Source organism: Cyprinodon variegatus, unplaced genomic scaffold (assembly GCF_000732505.1).
Source record: "Cyprinodon variegatus isolate N-32 unplaced genomic scaffold, C_variegatus-1.0 Scaffold580, whole genome shotgun sequence".
In the NCBI taxonomy this organism is placed as follows: domain Eukaryota; kingdom Metazoa; phylum Chordata; class Actinopteri; order Cyprinodontiformes; family Cyprinodontidae; genus Cyprinodon; species Cyprinodon variegatus.
The window spans coordinates 197138-220299 of NW_015151033.1; the positions used below are offsets into that span (position 1 = coordinate 197138).

General features: G+C 37.2%; 1 protein-coding gene across 2 annotated transcripts in view; it reads left to right on the forward strand.

Annotated features, from left to right (window-relative positions):
- The first annotated feature begins 9819 nt into the window (after positions 1 to 9819).
- LOC107095872 (cadherin-4-like) overlaps positions 9820 to 23162 on the forward strand; it is a 332712-nt gene continuing 319369 nt past the window's right edge. For both annotated transcript variants that reach the window (XM_015392232.1, XM_015392233.1), the window contains exons 1-2: positions 9820 to 10018; positions 12392 to 12503. In XM_015392232.1, coding sequence (XP_015247718.1) covers positions 9965 to 10018; positions 12392 to 12503 — 166 coding nt within the window. In that variant the 5' untranslated portion in view covers positions 9820 to 9964. The remainder of the gene's footprint in view (positions 10019 to 12391; positions 12504 to 23162) is intronic.

A 23162-nucleotide genomic window follows, 5' to 3' on the forward strand; every position in this document is an offset into this window, starting at 1 on the left:
AACAACCTCTTGAGTCTTGTCCGGAGCTACCTCCTGCGGACAAGACTCTGCTGTCCACCTGCACCTTAAGGTCAAGGGGTTGCTCATTTGAGGACCAGAATGTTCACATTTTGGACAAAGAGGACAGGGGTGGTTTGAAAGGGTTTTGAAGGAAGTCATTTATGTTAAGAAGTCAAAACCAATCATAAACAGAGCCGGTGGACTTAGGTTTCAGTTCTCAAAAACCTAAAATGCAGCAATAGAGTTAATTGCTTCCCGCTATCACTTCAACCCCCCACTTCATGAAGGGGTCAAAACATCTCGCCTGGGCAGCCAGGCCAATGATTGCCCCTAACAACCCCCTTTCAGAGACATAGACCAGTATCGGGTATTCCAAGCTAACAAAGAAACCAAACAACTCCCCATTCTTAAGTGGCGGCCCCATTCCTAGGATTCAATTTGCATGTTTTCTAAGCCAAAACAAGTTTTTGGGCTACCATATAAAGCTTCGAACTCAACGCTTATTCTGAAATTTTGAATTGAAAAAGCTTCCTGGATGAGAAGTGAAACGTCCTCAAACTTGGAAACAAAGTTCAGATTGTTTTTTAACTTTTTTGCAATAAATAGAGTCACTTGGAAAGGCATTTCCAGGGAAGGCATGCTAAGCTGACCACTAAGTAGGGAGTGAGAGAAAAGGTGTGAATGCAGTACTTCTGGATAAATTACAGGAGAGTAAATATAGATTTAGGAAATGGATTGTATCTGCAAATTGCACTACTGCTGCTAGTTTCTTTGCAAGCATGGAAAACCGTTCACAGATCCAACAGATAGCACTCTTATGCAGGTATGTAAACTTTCTTGCATTTTTTCCCCATATCCTCCAAATAAAAATAACACCAAAAATTTGATTTCTTTAATGTGTTTTTAAAATTTCATCAATGGAAGAAAACCTAATACAGTAATAATGTAATGGAATTGAAAGATAAAGCATAAAAAATATCGTACAGCAGAGTAGTCACATGAAGGGACATGTGCTCCAGGATAAACATTTAATCATGAATGCTTATTATATATTTAAGCCCATGTAGTCCTTTTTTATACTGGGCTAATACACTTGGAGCCTGTGTTGCCATAAAAGGTTTATATAAGATTTTTATTTTCTATAGGTTCCAAACAGATTTGCTTTTTGTTTTGTTTTTTTCTCAAATATGGCTCTTGGAACAGTTTGGGTTGCCAATACTTGACCAAAACCAATTTATTGAAAAAAAAAACTGCTCATGAGTTACTGCAACATATAATATCCCTGTGGGGTTAATAAAGTATTTCTGAATTATACTGAATTTGCAACTGTGGTAAAAGTTTTAGAGCAATCTCTCCATGACATTATCTTTAATCCTGCTAAACAAAAAAACTCACCTAACCCAGAACATGATCTCCTTGCTGAAGGTAGCAAAACAGCCTCTCAAGCAATAGAAAGATGGATTAGCGTTAGAAAATGGCATGCTGAAGCTTTTTGACTTTCCATACGTTTTTCTGAAACAGGAGTTTCAGTTTCAGAAAATCTGCTTAGATTTGATTATTTTACACTTAATCCATTAACACTTTTGCAAAAGCATTTGCATGCATGCATGGACCTTATTCAAAAAAGTGCAACCATAATGGTTCAGGAATTATTAAAGCCTTACAAGCAAACCAACTTTTTGAAATTAATTATATTCCTTTGTCTCAAAAAGTGAAAATATCTCAGGGGTTAGCAGATTTTATTACTCAACATATCAAGCTTTATGGTAGGATTTGAGTGACAAACTGCCATAAAAAGCCCCAGCTGTTGGAATTGCATCACTTTTCTCTGGTTACTCATTGTGATCGATTCTTCAGCTCATGAGGATACTTTTTTAATATTAACGTTTTGCCTTTCCAGGATGTACCTTCTCATCCTCTCACTCCAGAAGCATTGAATGAGAGAATCTGAGGAACATATTTTCGCCAGGATCAGTCAGGTGCTTCCCTTTCAGTAAAGGTAACTATATTTTCACCATCCCATGGAGAAACAATATCAAAAATGTCCTCAATTAAGTAACTTTTGATGCACCCTCCATGGAGTGGAAAAAAATTGAATCTTCTAAATAGGGAATTTACCAATCACCTGCGACAGAGAATAATCACAAGTGGAAAACATTGAAGGGCTTAACAAAATTTTCCATAAGTGGATGTCATAATCAAGTTCTACTAAACTTCTACAAGTTCCAAGTTGCACATGTTTTACTATGATATGATTTATTTGGCACATTCTTTCTGCTTTTCCTCTTTTTTTATTGAGTCTATGGAATAATACAAAATTAATATGATGGACTTTTCAGCAGGTCGATATTAAATATAAAAAACATTTGCAGACTGAGTGTATCTAGATCTGTGGTTTTCAAACTCCATCCTCAGGACCCAATTCTCCTGCATGATTTTAGATGTGTCTCTGACCCAGCACACCTGCATCAAATGATTGCATCCTCGCTCAGCCACCACGATGGGTTGTAGGAGCCTGCAATTCACCAGTTTATCTAAATTAGGTGTAAGGAGGCTGGGAAATACCAAAAATACCAAAAACAGTGGGTCCTGATAGCAGCCTGTAAGGAAGCCAGGGTTTAGTAAGTGTGCTTTATTGTTTCGCTCTTTTATCTGTCCTAATTCTCTTTACAGGTGCTGAACCATGTTTATTGAATGTAAATAGAGTTGTTTCGGTTTGTTAGATCAGACGCAACTGGCGCTGTGTGTTGTGTGTCCTTATTTTGCGCTCAATATTATCAGGTAAATTAGCGGGTCGACCCAGGTCTGGTGTTCCTACAGCATGCTGATCAGATTCCAAGCAATGTTAATATGCGTTGCTTGACCGGGGTACACACGAGTCAGTGAGCTGCTCTCTCTGGCACTGAAAGCCAATCGCTTTAGGGTTTAAATGGGGTTTTCAGATAGTGGGTACGGGTATGAGAGTAATTCAGCTAATGCCAACTGCATGGTACCCAATGCTGACATGTGTGAGCTGTTGTTTATAAAGCTAAAGCAAACTTTATTTTACAAGAGGTTTTAACTTTTACATAATGTAAAGTTCAATGCTTTCTTGATATACCTACTAAATTTTAATTGCCAAAATATGACAGTGGAGTCCTTTTGAATTAATTCCCCTCGTGTCTGCTACCTACTATAGCTAGATAGACCTTAACTTTTCCCTCAGGAACAACCACTGAAGGATTAAGGTCAAATATCTAAAATGTAAATGATTTCTGATTAAGTGAATCATTTAATAAAATATCATTTTTATCAAATAATGTTTAATTTACCCACTGGTGGGTAATCCAGGTCCTGAAAGTAAAAGCCCCATACACAGAAATTAGTTCCAACCGTTTGCATATCCAGCTCAAAAATAAAATCAATGCCGAACTGTGATATCATTGCATCTCTCTATTGATTATGGTTTTCAAAATTTTTGAAAGTGTGTTACTATGTACACATACTATTTATGTGTGCAAATGCATGGTATGTGTAATTAGTAACTAGACCCATGTGTGGCTTTCTCAAAGAAAGAAAGTGAAAGAAAGATGAGCTATGAGCCAGTTTTCAAGTCAAAGGGATGAAAGAGTGCATACACATACTACTCTTTTAATCACAGTACAAGCTAAATACATAGCTATGTCAAGGTGTTGATAGTAGCAACCCAGCTGATATTGGGAACATGTAAAAGTCAAACAGGAACAGACCAGAAGAAGCTACTATGGTAAGAAAAAAAACTACCGTAATATTGCAGAATGGGAGATTAGAGAAATAAACTGAATTGAATTGAAGATAGAATTAAGAATTAGAGATACATTTTAACATAATAATAAAAAGTGGTCCAATTGTCACAGAGATAGCTCAAGATAGCCTGAGCCACTCTAACTATAACCTTTATCAAAAAGGAAAGTTTTAAACCTTATCCTAAAATTAGGCCTTTTTGTGGCCTAAAACTGGTAGTTGTTTCCATAAGAGAGGAGCCTGAACCACCAGTAAAACTGCAGGTCTCGCAGGAAGTGTTCTGTTAGGAACAAAAGATGGAGCTTGGTCATATAGGGCTTGATACACGAGACAAAGGATTTAAAAATCAGTTCTGGATTTAACAGGAAGCAAATGAAGGGAAGCTACAATAGGAGAAGCTGAAGGCTTTTAACTACACTTTGGGGACTTCCCGATAGTAAAGAATTACAATAGTCCAGTCTTGAAGAAACAAATGGACTAGTTTCTCAGCAATACCCCTGGGCAGCATATTTCAAAGTTTTGTGAGATTCTGGAGATTAAAAATCAATTTCGAGCAACCTGCTAAGTATGGTATTTAAATTACTTAATAACAACACCAAGAGTTTTACATTATCATCTGAAACCAGTTTAATCCCATATCCAAAATAAAAGAAGTATTGAACACGTCACCATTTTTATATGTATTTTTCTAAATATATTTCTAGAGTTGCTATTGACATGACATTTGAACCAGAGGTTACAGAGAAATCACAGAAATCTAACCACAGATGTCCAGAAATGTATGTTGGTATATAATGTGGAATTGCACATTATAAACCTATGCCTTAACTTAGCAACAATCTTTTTTTGCCATCTTCCTCTCCTTTGCAGCTGTAGCTAAGCTTGACGAGGTGCTGTAGAATCACACAGCGGTGCTCATCACAGGCCTTAAGGACTCTGGGGCTGACACCATCAGGACCTGGTAACTGAGGTTTATTTAGTTTTAAATGTCTTCCCTTAAGCTGTGACTATTTTCTCTGTTAAATTGAAGGTACGAAGGTACATGATGCGGACACCACCATGCATCACTGTGGGGAGGGTGTTTGTCTAGTCTTTTGCACTGAATCCAGTTTTATTTATAACCTCTTAAAGCACAACAATGTCAACCAAAATATTGAGATCTTTGCTGTGTCCTCAACATGGCTTGCAACAAATGCAAAGAAGATATTTTTTCTTTCAGGAGTGGCAATTGCTATTCTTACATATCTGATTTACAGAAAAAATATTTATCATGTTGACTGAGCTGTTGACCTCTGCAGCTTTTAAGGGTAACCATGGCTTTTGGGGGCCATCTAGGATTATGTTTCTCTTTTCAAAGCCACAGTTGTATTTATCCTTTGGAAAAAATGCATACATGTTGACTACATCTACTAATTTGGTGTATTCTTAAGGCAGATGGTTGCATTTTATTGAGGGTTATCAGAGTAAAGGACTCTGCATACAAATGCATCCAACACTTATATTGATTATATAAATTCCTGTTTTAAGGTCACTTCAAAATTAAGCACTCATTAATTCCATCAATCACATAAAATCTGAATATATTACAGTTTGGGGTGGTAAAATAACAGAAATGTTTACCATTATAATGAATAAGAACACTTTTCTGGAACACTAATTATAAATGTCTCTTTATCAGGTTTTAAGGGAGACCAACTGACTGTGAGAATTACAAACTCTTCAGGACATACCACTCATCACACTCTGTCATTTTCTCTGCTGGAGTTTTTCTGTTTTTGCAACCCTTTTTCCTGTGAACAGTTGGTCTCATGTGAGGAAATGTGACATTATTTATTGAGAGTCATTGTTTATCGTGCAGGCCTTCACTTCAAACACTTGTCACAGTCTGGCTCTGCCAAGTTTTTTAGGGTATAATAAAAGCAAAAACACAATGCCCGGAAGACGGATGAGTGGAGTGTATTTTTTCTTCTTTTCATATCTCTGACCTTAAAGAAATCCCACCCTGTGGACAGAAACACCCACTGAGCAGTGTCAGCTAGCCTAGAAGTACTTCTTAATTATCACCCTTGAGCGGTTTGTTTTGAAGATACTGTTGGAAGGGACGAGACTGAAGGAAAATAATGTGTTCAAAGATTTATTTTTTCCAACACTGCAGCTGCTGGTGCCAAACATGAGGCAAAGTAAAGTGAATGGCAGTGACAAGGCGGATTCTGGGTTGTGCTGATTGACGCTGTAATACTGTCATATTCCTTTTGATGGGATTAAATTGTGATGAACTCTCAGATATGTAAATTAAGGCACAGATTTCAGGGTCTGAAAATGTCAACACTATTAAGCTGTTAGACAGGTCAACATAGTTAAGGGAATAGTGTGAACAGTTTTTTTTTTTTATCATTTTGTACAGTTTTACCAATATGTTCAACACCCCCACCCACTGTTCCTTGCATTAGTGTTACCGTTACTTATTATTTTTCTTTTCTTTTTCTTTTTTTTTTTATTGAAAGCACAATTTTTATTCTTCCTCTTTTGGATTGATGGTTTTTTTTTTTTTTCCTGCTTCACTTTTTCATCTATCTGGTAGTGAATTCAATTACATACAATATCAAATTTAGAACCACAGCAGTAGCTACAAAACAAAATAATAAAACAGTAGAGACAACAATAACAAACAAAGTGGGATAACATTGGCATTACACCGTAAAGCTTTTTTTTTTTTTGCTAGTGACATTCTAGAGTAAGACATTGATATTGAAGGGTTTCTTTCAGACAAAAGTTCCAGACAATGAAAATAATTCCTTAGATTATTTATTTTAATTCAGTTACAGCTTTTCCATTTCTTTTTTTGGTATTGACCTAAAATGAAGATAATATTTACTAGCTTCAAAATATAGCAAAGTTTGTTGGAGGTCTAAAACAAGAACAGGAACTATGTTAAACCAGGTGATAACTTCCTCCCAGAACTTTAGAGTAAAGAGGCAGAGAAATAAACATTTGATGACTTGTTTCGCTTTCCTCTCCACAAAAGACACACAATTCCACTTCAAACTTAAATTGCTTAAGGTTTTAACAGCTGGGTTGAATATTTTAAATTCACATTTTAGCAAAAACTTAAGATCACCAACAGTCTTAATCAGACACTTCGGTATGAGGAACCACATTTAATTGGGATGAGAGAAAAAATGCTTTTATTGTTAACATGCAGATTGTGGATTCAAATGGAATGCTTTTAAACCTCCAAGCTGTTAAGCCTGAATTATTCTTGCTTTACTAATATAGTGTGTTCTGTTTTTCCTAATAAAATTATATATAAAATAATGGACTTTTTTTATGCGAGTCTAGTTAACATGTAGTGATTGACATGGGTAAATTAATTTTGAAAGACCTTCATTTTTAACCAACAGAATTTGGCCAAATATATAAGTTTCTCTGGTTAACCAGTGGTTGAGTGATTAATTTGAACCTCCATGTTAGATTGGTTGGAGTTGGTTCCATCAGCATGTAGAGTAATGCCGAAATAAGTGACTTCAACAGGAATGTTTTCAATGGCAATATCCTGGCAGGATATTGATGCTGTTGGGAAGGGGGTGGCTCGTTTTACTTAAGTAAAAAGTTAAAGTGGACAGTGACTTAGAAGACAAAAGAAGCTTAAAACAAGGCTAAGCTTAAGCTATTTTGGAAATAAGAAGGAAACAAATCTTTAGATATACAGTAATGGTGCCACAGTCTTGGTTCTGTTATGTTTTCTTTTGAGTATTCAGTTTTACTTTGCTCCATGTTTTATAGTTTTATTGGTTTAATTCCTATTTTGTTGTATTTTCTCGTTATATTTGAGTTCTTAGGTTTTTATTTGTTGCCTTCTTGTGTTGGTCTCCTTTTCCTTAGCTCCTTTCTAGACTCCTCTCTTCACACCTGCTCCCAATCTGCTCGTCAGTCCTCTCTTTGTTCAGTCTCCCATAAATACTCTCCTTGTGCAGTTCCTCAGTGCTGGCTCCTCTTTTCCTCATCTCTCCTCACCTTTCCCTGACTCTACATGTTCTTTTCCACTGATGTCTCCATGGTTCTGGTTTGTTTTGCATTTTTAATGTTGGATTTTTGGATTCTTGCCTGAATTGTTTGTAATCATTAATTAAATCTTCAAGGAACTCACCTCTGCCTCCCTGCCTCTGCATTTGGATCATCAAAAACCACAACCAAACCCTGACAAATGGTAGGTAAACAAACATTAGATATTAGGCTAGTTTTCTTCCACAGCACAAAGTGGAAAAAAACACAACAAGGTTTAAAGGGAGGTTATTGCTGAAGAGTATGGCAAGAATATTAACCCAACTGATACGATTATAATCAGACTTAGTCTGATAACTTTTTTTAGGGAAGGACTGTTTAGGAAAGGCCTTTTACAATAACGCAATTTTGCAAAAAGATTAACAGGAAATCTTAAGTTTATTAAAGGGGTCATAGAATGATTATATAGGGTATTTGGTGCTGGTCCTTCAGGTCTCTGAATAGGGTGTGTAACTTTGGTTGGGCTGAAAATGGCATATTTGCTGTTCTATGAGCCCTAATGCAAGCCTGGTCTAACCCAGAACACAGGTTTTCTTCCTTTATGGTATGCTCATTAATATTTAGACGAGTTGCACGCTGATTGATTGGTTTACAATAAGCGAAGCTGCTGAGCAAAGACGCATCATAGCAACAAGCTCTCACTCACTGAAACATCAAAATTGTTGAGTAGGGTGACCAGACGTCCTCTTTTTTCCAGACATGTCCAACTTTTCAAACCTAAAAAAATGTCTGGAAAGAATTTCAAAATCATCAGAGATTTTGGTCAACTACAGTGCAGCTAGTAGTCAAAACACACCGGGCTTTCAAACCGAGCTGTCGGGGGCAGGGAGCAAGCTGGGGACGGAGCCACTGAACCTGATCCAATGATGGTTTTCTGGATGCCGGTGGCCTGCGGGTAAGGCAGGCGGAGGGAAGTACAGTAAGGCAGGTGGCGGAAAGCATACCGTCACCGGGTTGGGTTCAGTGCAGCCTCAGTGCAGCCTTGAACACTGCATTTACGCCTGTGTTCAGGCTAATTTTCTATAAAGAAACTGCCTGCTTTGTAATTCTTGTAGAAGTAACCCAACTGTAAGCTAAACAGCTAAACTGGTGTCTTACATCTACCTCTATTCATATTGTTGGGCCAGTGAATCAGTGGGCTGGTCTGTATGTCAATTTTGGGGCGTGACAAACGTATTGGCCGGAACCAAATAAGGCAACATCCCCTAATTGACGTCAATTCGGTGCTTCGTTTGGATTCACCTGTTTTATGCTGGAAGTTTAGAATTGTGAGATTTGCAGAGAAAGGAGGTGACGATGGGGTTTGAACTTCTCTGTACATCCATTTCACCCACTGAACTATCGTTATTCATCTATGACAATGTAAACTCGATTTTGCATTCTATGAACCCTTTAATATTATTCCACAAAATGGAATTAATTATCATAATTATTTAATCTGTAATCAATTTAGAAGCATGGAGCAAATCAAGTGGGAGCCAAATGGAAATATAGTGCTGTGATTTCAAAGGATTTTGTTACATTGTACTTTATTTCATCTAAAGCTTTCAGTCACAATCAAAGTCATATCTGCAGATTTTCTATCGTGGCAGCTTTAATAAAAAGTTATTAACTCTCACTTGCTATACCTATATACCCTGGATCAGGGGCAGAGAGGGTAACTGGGGTGTGAAATAGACTGCATTTAGCTGATGGACTCATGAAAGGACTCGGATGGCTGCTTGTCACTCACACAGCCAGAACCGCCTCTGCTCCATCTGAAGTCAAAATATGAATCTAAATAGCCTGGAAAAAGGCATTTCTCAACCAATAGATCCCTGAAGTGGCATCATCATCACAGGGAGTTATTGGAGGCGCAGCCTGCCTGCGCCGCCGAGGGTAGGAGGGGTTGTAGTGACGCTGTCATCCAATGGGCACCGGCTTCCTCTGGACCGAGCGCAGCATCTCTGTCTCAGCGGCACTTTTGCGCCAGACAAGTAGGGACGTTCTCCTGCTCAGCAGCGGAAAAGGGAAAAAAAAAACAAAAACAAAACACGGGAATCCAGGAATTACTGAGGCGTTTATTGACGGGAAGAGATCACTCCCTTTTCCCAGTGATTATTTTTTTCCTCTCTAAGATCTTGGGTTTTTGTTTGCAAAGATGATCGCTGGCTGCGTCCTGTTGGCGTGCACCTTACTTGTTGGCGCATCCTCGGTAAGATGAGTTGATCTCTTTTTGTCTGCTCCGCTGACAGTGAGAAGGAAGTGCTGCACTGCTGTAAAGCCTGCTGGAGCTTTGCAGCGCGCTGCAGGAGCGCTCGGAAGTGGCCACGAACGGCTCACTTTGTCCCGTATAGTGCTGCGCCTCCACATGATGGCTGTAGTGGAACCATGAATTAATATGGTTGAAAATTGATTCTTCTTAGCTTTTGTTTATGTTTTACCGATTTATCCCTTTGGATAGAGTAGATAGGTTTCTAAAAAGTCAGTAAGTAGTGTCAGCGTTAGCCACCCTGGATAAACTGCAGCATTATTGCGGTGGGCAGCGCATTCTGGAGAGGCTGATCCATCTGCTGCTTGAAATGAACTTGGTTCGCACGCTGCCATAATTTGGAGTGCATCTCAGTTAGCGGCCAGTCTCTAATGAGGAAGAATAATCCAAGCAGTGTGATGGGATATATATTATTTTATTTCAAACGGAGGGGGTTCTTGTATAGAAAGCACTCCCAGGGCTTAGTGATGCTCATATGCAGTCAGTGGGAATGTAATAGTATAGATCCTATACAAATCAAGGAATCAGGTGCATGCTGCGGTTACAGATGCTCTGTCTTGCTTGCATCCTGCGATCCTTCAGCTGTAATGCACATTTAGCCTTTTCTCTTGTTGATGCGCACTTTATGAAGCAGTTCATGTAACTTATGCCCCCAGTCTTTTCAAAGATAGCAGCTTGGTCCTAGGATAATGATTATTACTCAGGATCACCACCTGTTCATTTTTCTTCACAGTTTGAGTGCACCTAGTCAGGTTTCCCACTTATATAGTCTACATACCTAATATTGATATTTTGATCATTACTGTACATTGAGCTGTAACAGTTTTAATGTGGCTCACCACACAGGGCAGCATAGCCTTTGGGGTGGCTATGGTGTAGTGGGAAAAAAAGTATTCAACTATTCACCCTAGTTAAATAAAAGGAGATCGATGGATTTCACTCAGTCGGCATTTTATTTTATAATATTTTTGAAAAGAGAGAACAGTTTATCATACAGCCATTATGGCCCAGTATTCAGCCCTGTTCTGCCTGAGCAGCGTTCGTTCCCCATTACTTACAAATTACAGACACTTTGGTTAACAGTAACATGTTATGAATAAATCTGGCTTGTTATGGGAAGAAGCTATGTCTGGTCTACAAATATCATCCCGCAGAGAAATTACTAAAAATTAAAAAATTTAGAATTAACTTTTATAGTGACTAAATAGGATAAATTAATATATGAATATAGAATATAAATATAAATTTTCCAACAATGGGTTTTGTTTTGGTTTAAATGTATTTATTAGTTGTTGCTCAAACAAACATTTTTATTTTTTATTTGAATGTCCTCTTTAAGTTGCGATCAGGCAGTCACCAAAATAAAAGCTATAAGATTCATGTCATACATGGATATGTGTGGGTGCGGCAGTAGTGCAAAGGGAGAGTGTCATAAAAGACAAAACAATAAATTGTCAATAAAAAAGACAGGGAATTGGTTGATGCGACAGCAACACACTCAATTTGAGTAAAGATTTCATTGTTTCCAGAGTAACTATATGCATATTTTTGCAAAGAATTAAACATGTTGAAATTGTTTTCATCGAAACAGAATAAGCAATTGTTTCCTCTGCCTCTAAAATAGAATATTAATTATCGGAATGTTAAGTTTCTGTCATCTTAAATCTGAAAAAGTTTGCAGAATAAATTTGTAGAATATTATTATCTATGGCTTTTTGTGCTAAAGTTGTAATTGTAAATTTGTATCTTTGCTGTTCTGCTCCATATACTTTAACACAGTCACAGCTGATGATAAATTAGTTAGGTTTTCTACTGGTATCTTTCAGACAAGCAGCTCAAGGGTGTTATTCTAGCAGTAATGAGTGATTCTTTTTTAGTTTGCACATCATAAATGGTGTGTACTAACTGTCTTTCCACCAGCTGGGTGACAATGCATAACACTGGACAGCTTCATGCTGGATAAAGATACTCTAGTATGTCATCAAATGATATATTTTTAGGAATAATGAAATGTAAAACCTTTAAAAACATGGTCATATATTTCCATAGTTGCGTTTTTTTAATGCTTGTCAGCTCTTCTCTCAAATTCCTGATTCTAAAGAAGATATATCAGACATCTAAGACTCCCTTTGTTGTATGGGCCAGCAAATATATAGAGTTGGCCATTGTTTGAGCATAACCTCTCCTGACAGTGCTGGAGTCTAAAGCGGACCATAAAATAAGTTAAAAAGAAACTAAGATTCAGTGATAGTCTGAAAGAGCTGTGAGATCAGCTTATAAGCCTAAATTAGTCCACCTTTTTTTCCTTTACCCCAGGGGAGTAGGGCGGGCCAGCCCTTGAAACCTTCCTGTAGACCCGGCTTCTCTCAGAACTTCTACACGGTGATTGTCCCCAGAGATGTACTGCACGGCCAGAGCATCCTCAAAGGTAAGTCTGCTGCTGCAGGCTATCATTTATTGACTGATGATTTTCTTTCTTCTCATCTCTGTGCTTATGTGTCACATCCTGTGTGTCTATGTTTGCCTACTTTGTGTGGGTGTGTGTGTACTCCTCCTTTGAGATCAGAGTAAGAGCCAATTTTCCTATTTCACCATCAAACTGAGGACCGTTTGTACCAATGTCAGGACATTTTGCTGGTCCTCTCTTCTTTTAGTTTTTGCTAAGGTTTAGGTTTAGGATTGGTTTGAATTGAGTTTTTGCTGATGGTTAGGTTTAGGGGTATTGCTTAGAGTTAGGGCATAGAAATGGTTAAAAATGACTCAAAATGAATGGAAGTCAATAGGAGTCAACATAAAGTACTCATTTTATATAGCATGACGAGAGTGTGTGTGTGTGTGTGTGTGTGTAACGGGGGTGGGAGGGGCATATTATATGGTGTTGGAGTCTTCATCACTTCTAAAAGGTCAGAATGTAATTTAGTTGTTGCAGTGCAACATGGACGCAGAAGAATTTGGATGTGACTTTTTTTTTTTCCTGGAAAAATCTGGGGGGGTGAAGTCACAGCAGGTAGCTTGATGCATTCTGTTCAAATTACGTTCCAGGTCTTACTGATGAATGAACAATGAAATGACTCCCCCTGTAATAAAAGATGAGAAATTACTTTTTTTTTTTGATTGACTTAGCAGTGAGCTCTTGGAGCAAACAAATGTAAACAACCCATCTTCTCTCTTCTTCCTTTTCCCCAACTTTTATTTTATTTTCCCTGTTTGTTACAGCTCCTTTAATCGTTTCATTATATTCTCTTTAAGAGAATCCAATTCCTTTTTTCATCCGCTCTATTTCTCCTCAGCTTAGGCAGTGTGCTGCACCTACTGCGAGGTTAATCTGCAGCCATGTGAAAATTATGCTGCAGCTTTTTCAGCATGTCTCATTTGTTTTCTGGTGAATCATAGCCATAATGGAAATGAATCCCCAACCCCCCCTCCAGCCACATTCCAGTGTCCCACATTTGCATAATTGACTGACAAAGAACACCTTGAACACTCTCTGATTGTGCTTGTATAACAGAGCAGATTATATTTTCCATCTTCAAAGTTCTAAAAACTATGAGAAATTTTATATATATATATATCATATTAGCTTTTGTCTCACAAGATTTTGATTATCAGTTTTAAATTTGTTTGGCACTACTTTATTTAAAAGTTAGCTCACATGAAGCTAGGTTAAAATAGAGTGGGAAGAAATGTGGTCAAGGTTAACGGGATGGGAATTTAACTTGTGGCAGCTGCATTTAGGACTAGGCCTCCCTTCATTGGTTGCGCTCTTTAGCACCACACCACCGCTGCACCTGATAATTATGTTTATAAAAAGGAAAAAGCTATCCCAACCAACCTGCTTATATGTAAAGTATTTATTCCCCTCCAGTGGCGCAGCCATAAAAGTTTCATAGCCAGACAGAGACCAGTATAAGTTGCCTATCCCGTGGCACCTATTTGCTCCAGTGTTGCCTCCTGCAATGTGTTTATTATGCTCAGTTTGTGCTGAGAATACCCTGGTTTATATCAACTACAGAACGACTGATGAAACCAATTATTTTGAAATCAGTTTAACCGATCCCCAATATGTCCTACCGATATTTGTTGGCTGCTTCCTGTAATCAATATTGCTTTCTCTTCCTCCATTGACGTGATAAAAGCAAAATGAAAACATATATTTTATAAATCTAAAGGTAAACAAAAAAGAAACATCTATTTGCAAATAAATTAAAAATAAAGAAATAAAATAGTAACCGTCGAACAATAGATAGTAAATGGAGGAAAGTTTCAATGATGTCAAGGCATGGTTGCTGAAACCGCTATGAAAAGTCCAAGCATGCACAAATCGGCGGATAATGATACAAGAAGAAAAAACAAGTATTGGCCAAAGAAAATTAAGCCGGCTCATGTATCGCTCTAGTATGAACACTGAAGTTACTTATATATTTCTCTTGATGTGGCAGCATAAGTTTGCAAGAAAAGCAGTCTCTTAGTGAAGTAAGATTTATGACACTGTCAAAATTGTTGTCTCACTTTATATAATAACAATGCAGAAAAGAAAAAGGCATAAAAAAAAACATTTTTCAAAAGTTGGGGTTTTTGGTGGGTATTAAACTTTTTGCTGTAAATTCAGCTACAAAGTATAAACAAAGTATTTTATAAAGTATAAAGTATTTTAATCCTTTTAAACACGGTTTTTATTATTACACCTTTCTGTACTAAAAAAGCTAAGTAAAGAGTACTATCTAACATATTTTTACCTCAGTAACTGTAAAAAGATAAATTCATCCACTTAAATACGCAAGCAAGAGTACAAAGCATAAAAAGGTTACTCAACTACTAACTAATGATAACATTCAATTTGATACATAAAAAATATATATAGTATTAAAGATATTTTAATTCTGGTGTTTTAAAGAATAAAATAAAATAAAAAAAACTTATAGTATAAGTATAGTCTAAGGATGTTTCACTTTAAACAAAATGAGGGTGCGTTTCTTAGGTTATTTTAAAATAGGTTCTTTATTGAGTAAAGTTAGTAATATTGGTGGAGTGAAAAGAAATTTTACTCTGGAGTAACACTACTTCCTTATATTTTTATTCAAGAATAACTAAAAGTAAGATTCAGTAAAACTGAAAAAAGTCAACAGATTGACAAAGACTCCTGGATAGGTGTCAGAATATCTGAGTGAAACTCTAATTAAGTAGTGTCTCTCGTTTTCATTAGTCATCTAAAGAATTTTGGCCCAGTTGTCTATGAAGGACAATTTTTTTCGTATTATATTTATTTTTATTTAAACACATACAGTTTGATTGTTAACAGGATAGACACTTCAAAAAGTCTATGATATAATTCAAAATGTCTTTTGGCACCTTTGACACGGCCTAAGATAGTGCAGCCTGGCTCTTTGTTATTGCAGAGAGTGTTTTTCCCATTATTTGATGCAACAATATTTTTAAGCTGTTTTATTTGTTTGCATTCAGGTTATCTTTTTTAATACTCAAAACTGTTTCAAGTGTTAGAAAAAAGCAAATCAGAAGGAATTGGCTAGAAGGAAATACTTGATAATTGCAGACAGAGAAAGGGAGTGGCTTGTTCAGAATATTTAGGGGGTTCACTTTGACAAAAGACTGATTGAAGCTAGGATTTGATTTTCCGAACTGAGTCAGTATTTAGGATGTTACATATTCCCTTTGTTTTACTTCTGCATTATAACAAACTGTTACTCATAGTGGTGGATAGAGACTCAATAGAAGAGTAGAATGAGGTAAACTCTCCCCTGACACTATGGACAAATATTTGTCTATTGTTTGTGAAATGCTTTTCGCTAGAGGGAAATGGCATTTTTATTGTAACAGCTGTTTGAGGATTTTCCGGCTGCAAGCGTAACAATTGAATTATTCTGGAGGTTATTTTGTTGTTTAAGAAGCTGACAAGGACAGTGCAGCTGGTCACTGGGGAGCTGCGTTGCCTGAAGCGCCACGCAGCTCAAGGTTTTTCAGCCGCGTTTTGTAATGGGCTCGGGTGTCTGTGCTGATCCGAACAGTGTTGAGAAAAATGTGATGAATCCAGACCGATAACGTTTTGCTCCCTTCTGCGGCCATGTGTAAAGTGTGTCACGGGGATGCGACATGTCCCAGCGTACCTATTAGCTGCTAATGCCTCTGTTTGAAAAACTGTCACAGCAGAGCTGAGCTGCATCAATTTGATTCACCTTATGTGCTCGATCAGTGCAGCTTTGATCCAATATTACCTTGGCTTCCAGTTTCTCTGAATCTCTGGCTGCTCTTTGTGAAAATCAATCTGAGATCTGTGCTGTCCTCCCATACCTGCTATTCAAAAAGATATAGGATCCAGCAGCTTAAGCCCTCTTGCTAGTGATTAATGTGCAGCAGCTCGGCTTATTAAAGGTTTCTTTTCTGTGTAGTGGGACACAAAGGATGTGGGGGTGTGTGATGCTACAGTATGAAAACCTAAAACTCTAACCTTCAGGGAGGATAATAGACCGGGCCTATAGGGTAGGGATACTCTTAGGCTGTTATGAGAGCAGACATAGTTACCAGTAGGTTAGTAGAAATAAAGTTGAAAAGTATTTCTGTTTCAAAACCACAAAGAGAAACGGCCAATCCGATTTCAGAAATGGTCTTATAAAAACTTAGTTTGAGCTTTGCAGATGACTAATGATTACAGAAGCTGTGGAAACATCTGATGTAGATTTATTTTAGTATGCATTTACTACAAATATTTTGATTTTAGAAAAGGAGATTGAATTTATGGACTATTAAACCTAAAAGTTTAAACTCAGTTACATTTTTCATCCTATTTTCATGCTCTTTATAATGTTACAAGTTACCGTATACAAACATGAAATATTTTGCCTTGATTGGTCAGTAATTGGATGGAAATAGTCAATTCCTAATGTTTTTTATAAGGGGAGTTGTGATTTTTCTTTTTTCTTTTTGTCAAATATGAAAATAAATGCCCAGCGATGCCTCAGTAGGAATTTGTGAAGTGCTGTTGACCAGGGAATTTTGTCTCCCTCAAGACATGAACATTTAAGTATGGGTTGAAAAGAGGGCAAAAAGCTGCAACCCAGCAGGTGCAGCAGTGTGAGGCAAGCCTCCTCTTCCAGTCACTGAGCAATCTGTCTGCTTTGACTCCTTTCACGCTGAGGTAGAGGGGCCAGTTCTGCTTCTGTTTGCTTGGAGCGTGGGTGGCTAAGAAGCGACCATGTAATATTTTTCTTGTGAAATTCATTAACACCAGTCGTAGTTAATTAAAGGTGTTAGAAATGTTGTCCTTGACGTGGCAGCAACATATGCCTCACTGTCACAGTGTGTGTCCACCTTATCAACCATCCTTTAGTAATATGGCCCATACCGTTGTCGGATCACACTTTCCATTACTGCTGGCAGCTACTCAGGTATGTAGGTTTTTGATGTGTTACCTCCAATAACTCTGCCTCTATCAGTTTGCATTCATGTAATTTTAATTTACACTGTTGATGTTAAATGTTGGCAAATACCACCATCAGCATTGCATTTAGCCTCTCGCCAATAAGCCTGTCAAACACGTCTTCAGTTTTGCATTATATTGAACTAACACAGAACTAATACCATTTAAAAGCATTCATACCATTTGAATGTACCACTTTGGCACATCAAAAACAGATTTGCATAATAGACATCGCTTTTGGGGCATATCTTTACATGTTTTGCACATCTTCTTTACTAAATAGATCAAGCTCTGCTAAGTTCCCACACTGGTTAGGTTGGGTTTTTGACTATATTCTTAGTAGAATATAGGTTTGGAGTGTGAAAGCCTCTATTCCTTCCACTTGTAGGTGTATTTGTTCTCAGTTTCATCTTAATCAAAAGAATATCTTCTTAGAACTGAGTGACATGCTAAAAAGAAAAAAAAAGCAATTTTATTTATATGTGTTGGGAAAGGGACTTTGCAGGAGAGGGACTATTTTTGACTAAAAGTGGGCACCCCCTTATCTAAACCATAGGTGTCAAACATTGGCTCACAGGTTAACCTTGGCTTGCCTTGGACTGTTATTTGGCACACACGCTAATTCTAAATGTCTGCTAGAACTGGCCTGCAGGTTGACAGCACTGACACTACAAGCACCGAAGCCCCGCTGGTGTGTTGGCCTCTCAAACAGGACCCACTGTTTACATTCTGTAGAGATCTCAGGTAGTAGAACAAACGCCGGGTCTCTGGCTTCAACCAGCATGCTTAAAAGTGATTAAAAGGGCAGAGATAATTTGGGGTCTGGATTTGGATGGTTAGTTTTTCATCTACATATATTTTTGTTAATATTAGCTGCTGAAAAACTGGTAAAACAGAAAGATGTGAATGATTTTGAGAAATCTTTTGCCTTTCTATTTCACACAAGCTTAAAGTACACATTTGTCCTCTCCGAAGCTCTTTAGATGCTTTTCTGATGGATACCTTACTTAATTTTTTTGTTTGTTAATAACTGACCTTATATTGAAAAATTGCTGAGTTGCTGTACTTTCCATTTTCCTGTATAATCTGTATATAGTGTACATATTTATTTATTTTATAGCATCTTACAGTTACTCTCTGCCTTTCTATTTCACACAAGTTTTAAGTACATATATGTCCTCTCCGAAGAGGACATATATGTACTTGCATATTATAATGAGTATGTATGGACTATTTATAGTCCATGCATACATAGTTTCTGTACGCATGTAAATGAATATTTAAATTCTATATAGCATTTCTGAGTACCGGTAGATGCAAACTAAATTTCGTTGCTTTGTACTTGTGACAGTGTAATCACAACAAAGTTGAATTGTATTCTATTGTTTTCTATTCTGCTTTCTAATTGCAGAATAAACAGCGTTGTGACATATTTAGAGTCTAAACGTCTAAACAACTGTACGCCTGATCTATCCAATGTGTTTTAATTGATTTAATTAATGTTTATCCGATTGATGAAGGCAAATATACAAAATAAAAATTACTTTTAACAATGTTTTTTGTAACTCTTTAAAATTATGCACTACTGTATGATTGTGCTTTTATGTATCTGTTGTCATTACTTTTCCAGCACATTGATACAGAGAGAGTATTTTACTTAAGCCAACAGTTACTGGTTTGCCAAAATTTCTAAGGGAGCAGCTAGAAGACTATCTCTGGCAAGAAAAAAACAAAACAATCTCAGCATGAAAAGGAATAATTACAGGCGGAACGATGAAAACCCTTTTACAAAAACAAAATCCATTTTCCTCGTTCTTTTTGACTGAGTGCCTGTGTCCAAACGATTTAGTCCTGATGGGAGTGGCCTCTTGCAGCTTGACAGTACCCGTTCCTCTACATGTGAGGCTTCACTGGAGGGTTTAATGAGGAAGAAAATGATGTGAGTTGCATACAGCAGTTCTTACCAGCTTTCATCTCTGCTGAACACTGGAGAGTTTTTAGGCCGATTTGTTTGAGCACCATTTCCACCACCATCATCATAAATCTCCTGTTGTTTAGCCCTATAAGGTTTCATTTTTTTCAGCAAGAGTGCAGCTGTTCGGTTGCCAGGTGGTGGTCCAACACCTTACTGACACAATGTTTTATCTCCTGAAAGAGATCAGGGGGAAAGCCTTTAAGCTGCCCACCACTGGGTCACCATGACCTTCAATTTTATTTCTGCAGGTTTTTGTGTCTTGTGTAAGAGCAAAGTTTTTTCAGCCGTTTAAGGATCTTGTAATCTCCTTTTGCTTGTTCCTCTTCTGTATGGCTGGTCAGGCATTATCCAACAAATGCTCCAGTACTAAGTAAACCTAAGGGCCAGGCTCCCCTCACTGACTAAGGTGTCAGCATAAGTAATTTAGATTCATGTCACACACAATATGCTTCAAAATTCTCATGCCTTTATTAGCTTTTTCTGTTCAGTTTTAGAATAGTAAGATCAAATGACTGCTAAAATACAGAAAGGTTATGTAAAAAGCGGAATGCAGTGTTCTTTGTGGTTGTATTTCGTGGCTTTATAGCTTAAAAGGCTGCTTTGATAAAGTGGAGGACCCTTGTTTAACTAATTCACAAATATCTGCCCACAGCAGACTAAATTGATCATCGCATGCTTCCATTTCGATATTTGTCTTGGAGGCAGGTAAGGAATAAGGGTCAGCGCTGTGATACATGGTCAAGCAAACAGCCGAGCATCAAGTTGCAATCTATTGTGATTCCTGGTGTAGCTAGATAAGCCAGGAAAAGAGGAATTCCAGCAGCTGCACATCACTGTGCAAACCATCAACTCTCTTCAGCAGCCCAAACAGACACCTAAGAACACACAGCGGGTGACGTGGCCTCAGTGTGCAAGAAATTGATTTGCTGCTCATTCAGATAGCCTCTCTTTAAGTTGCTGTCAACACATATTTGAGAAGACAACAGTGATTAGCATCACCCTTTGCCCTTCGCCAGTCCTGGGAGACAGCATAAGCGAGGGGTCTGTGTGGTTTAGGTGTCTGCCAGAATGTGTATTTGTTATTGCTTCACTAAAAGTTTTGAACCAAAATGATTATGAATAAGGATAACCTGATACAGAATTTTTAGTCATCTTCACAACAGATATTTTTCTATGTAGAAATCTATACTTTCTGATCTTCAGAAGGTTTGCATGTCTTGTAACAGGTGCAAACGTGTTTGTGAGGCAGATCTTCAAAGAAGTTATTTGTGCTTACAGTTCCAAAGATAGTATGTGCAAACCTTTGTATGAATATGTGCCTTCATCAATATTCAGATCATATTCTAATGACAAAACTCAGCAAATTCCTTGGTTGTCAATATGCAAATGTAAATATTTAACACATGCAAAGCAATTTAACAAATCTGAAACTCAAACGCAGCTGCAGTACTTAAAGTTGCGCAAACATATATGTGGTCATTGTTGGCATAAAGGAGGCATTGGTACATAGTAGACAATACAGATAAATTTTGTGTGCATGCAAATATATTTTAAACATAAAAAAATTACAATTGTTGAGCAATATTAAAGGAAAGAAAAATAACTAGCACAGATTGAAGCAACGGAAAAACAAAGAAAATGACTGCACTTTATTATACTATAGCTTATTTATAAAAGAACAGAATTTCAAAAGAACTTTCAAAGGGGGGGGTTAAAGTGTGCATTTAGTATCATTCTCTCTGTGATATAATACATATAAATAACACAATTACATTCAGGTTTACTGACATAAAGACTTGAAATTAGTTTTTTAACAACAATACTGGTTGGCATTATTAACATTGCATATTACATTTTCAGAAATGTCTAGACTAGAAAAAGTTTGTTTTGACTGAGAGTATTTATACTTTTCGAGAAGCTCATCTGCTGAACTTATGGAAAGTCTAATTCACTGCAGCTCATGTCACACCTGGAAAAAAAAAAATAAGACAGCAGCACAATGGCAGAGGAGGGATTTTTCAGACTGATGAGGAGAGTGAGAGCAAAATGCTTTATATTATTTAAAAGACATATAAATCTTAAAAATTATCATACTTTTTTCACATTTTTTTTCACTGACTCTGTCAGCCGATCCTCAACTTATCTATTCCATAGAACATCACTTTATGTATATCCACAATTAAAGTAAAAGTGGGAATTTCCTACCCTGAAATTAAAAAAATAATAAGCTCAGCTTTTTCTACATAAAAATGCACATCCAGATCCTAACCAATCACACAGCTGTTATGCCTGGGTGTGTAATGATAATAATGATGATGATAATAATAATAATAATAATAATAATAATAATAATAATAATAATAATAATAATAACAATAATAATCCTTCTTATTAGTATTATTTATTTTTGGATTATTATTATTATTATAATCATCATCATAACTAACATACATATAATTTATATGAGTAAATTGTTTTTGTGCTTTTAAGCTTTGAGATTAGTTAAAACATGACCTCAAGTAAAACAGGATTATGGTTTATAGATTGCTAGACCAATATTTGATCCAAGACGGATATCAGAATTGACTCGCATAGCAGTACTGAATTGGGTTGGGCCCTATTTTTATAAGTAATCCAGAAATCCGAATCATTTTTTTTCTTCTTTCATCTCTGGGCTTTTAATTTAACAGCAGGTCTTTAGGTTCACTGAGAGAGGAAAATATGAACACGCTGAACTTTAATCTAAATGATTTATTTAAAAGGGGATCCTGCCTTCGCTTTATCACTTTACACTTTCAGCCTGGACTTCCTACCGTTTAATACCATCTCTAAGAGTTACATATACAAAATGACATGTAACATGACCCCAATTAGACTTCAGCAAGAAAATATGGCAAAGAGCCATATCTGCTTTGAAACAGGAGGCTTGGAGTTTGCTGCGCCACAGAGAACTTCTGACTCCTAACCTACTATCTGAAGTGACAGGGCTTTCATAAGTACGCCCAGACCCAAAAACTGGGAGCGTGGGAAGGATTATGTTTTCAGGCATTTGATAAGCGGGATGCCATTTTCCTTCTGACTCATGAACGTCTCTCTTGTCCTCCAGAGAGTCTTTTCATCTCAGCAGCCAGGACCTGCAGTCTGTGGTGAGCTGATAGAATACAGGTACAGAAGATGAGCCACATCATTTCTCTTTATCGTGCCTGCCTTCTTACCAAGCCCAGCTACGCTCCTATATCCCTCAAACTCCTTAAAACATCACATACACGTTGAGCCAATTCCATCAAGAAAGCCGCCCAAGATATAGTACATTCCTCAGCACAATGCTTTTCATCCTGTTTTGTAGTCTTTCTCTCTCTGCAGGTAGTGAGTGCGAAAAAAAAGGTTTTGAAAGATGGGAAGCTGGCTGTCAGTGAAAATGTTATTTGTCAGCACTTCAATGTACAATTTTTTTACTGGTCATACTCTGATCTATGGTGGTGTCCTCTGAGTTTGCTGACTTTTGCTCTGGCCTGTCGGTTATTTGCTCGGTCTTGTAATGTTGTCTGCGTTCCATCTTTTGCTCCACTGCATTATGACAAACTAAAAAAAATCCAGGAAAAATCATGTAAGGAAACCATATAAAAAATGAACCAGTAGCCCACTTACCACTTACGTTTTTCTTCAAATATATGTATCAA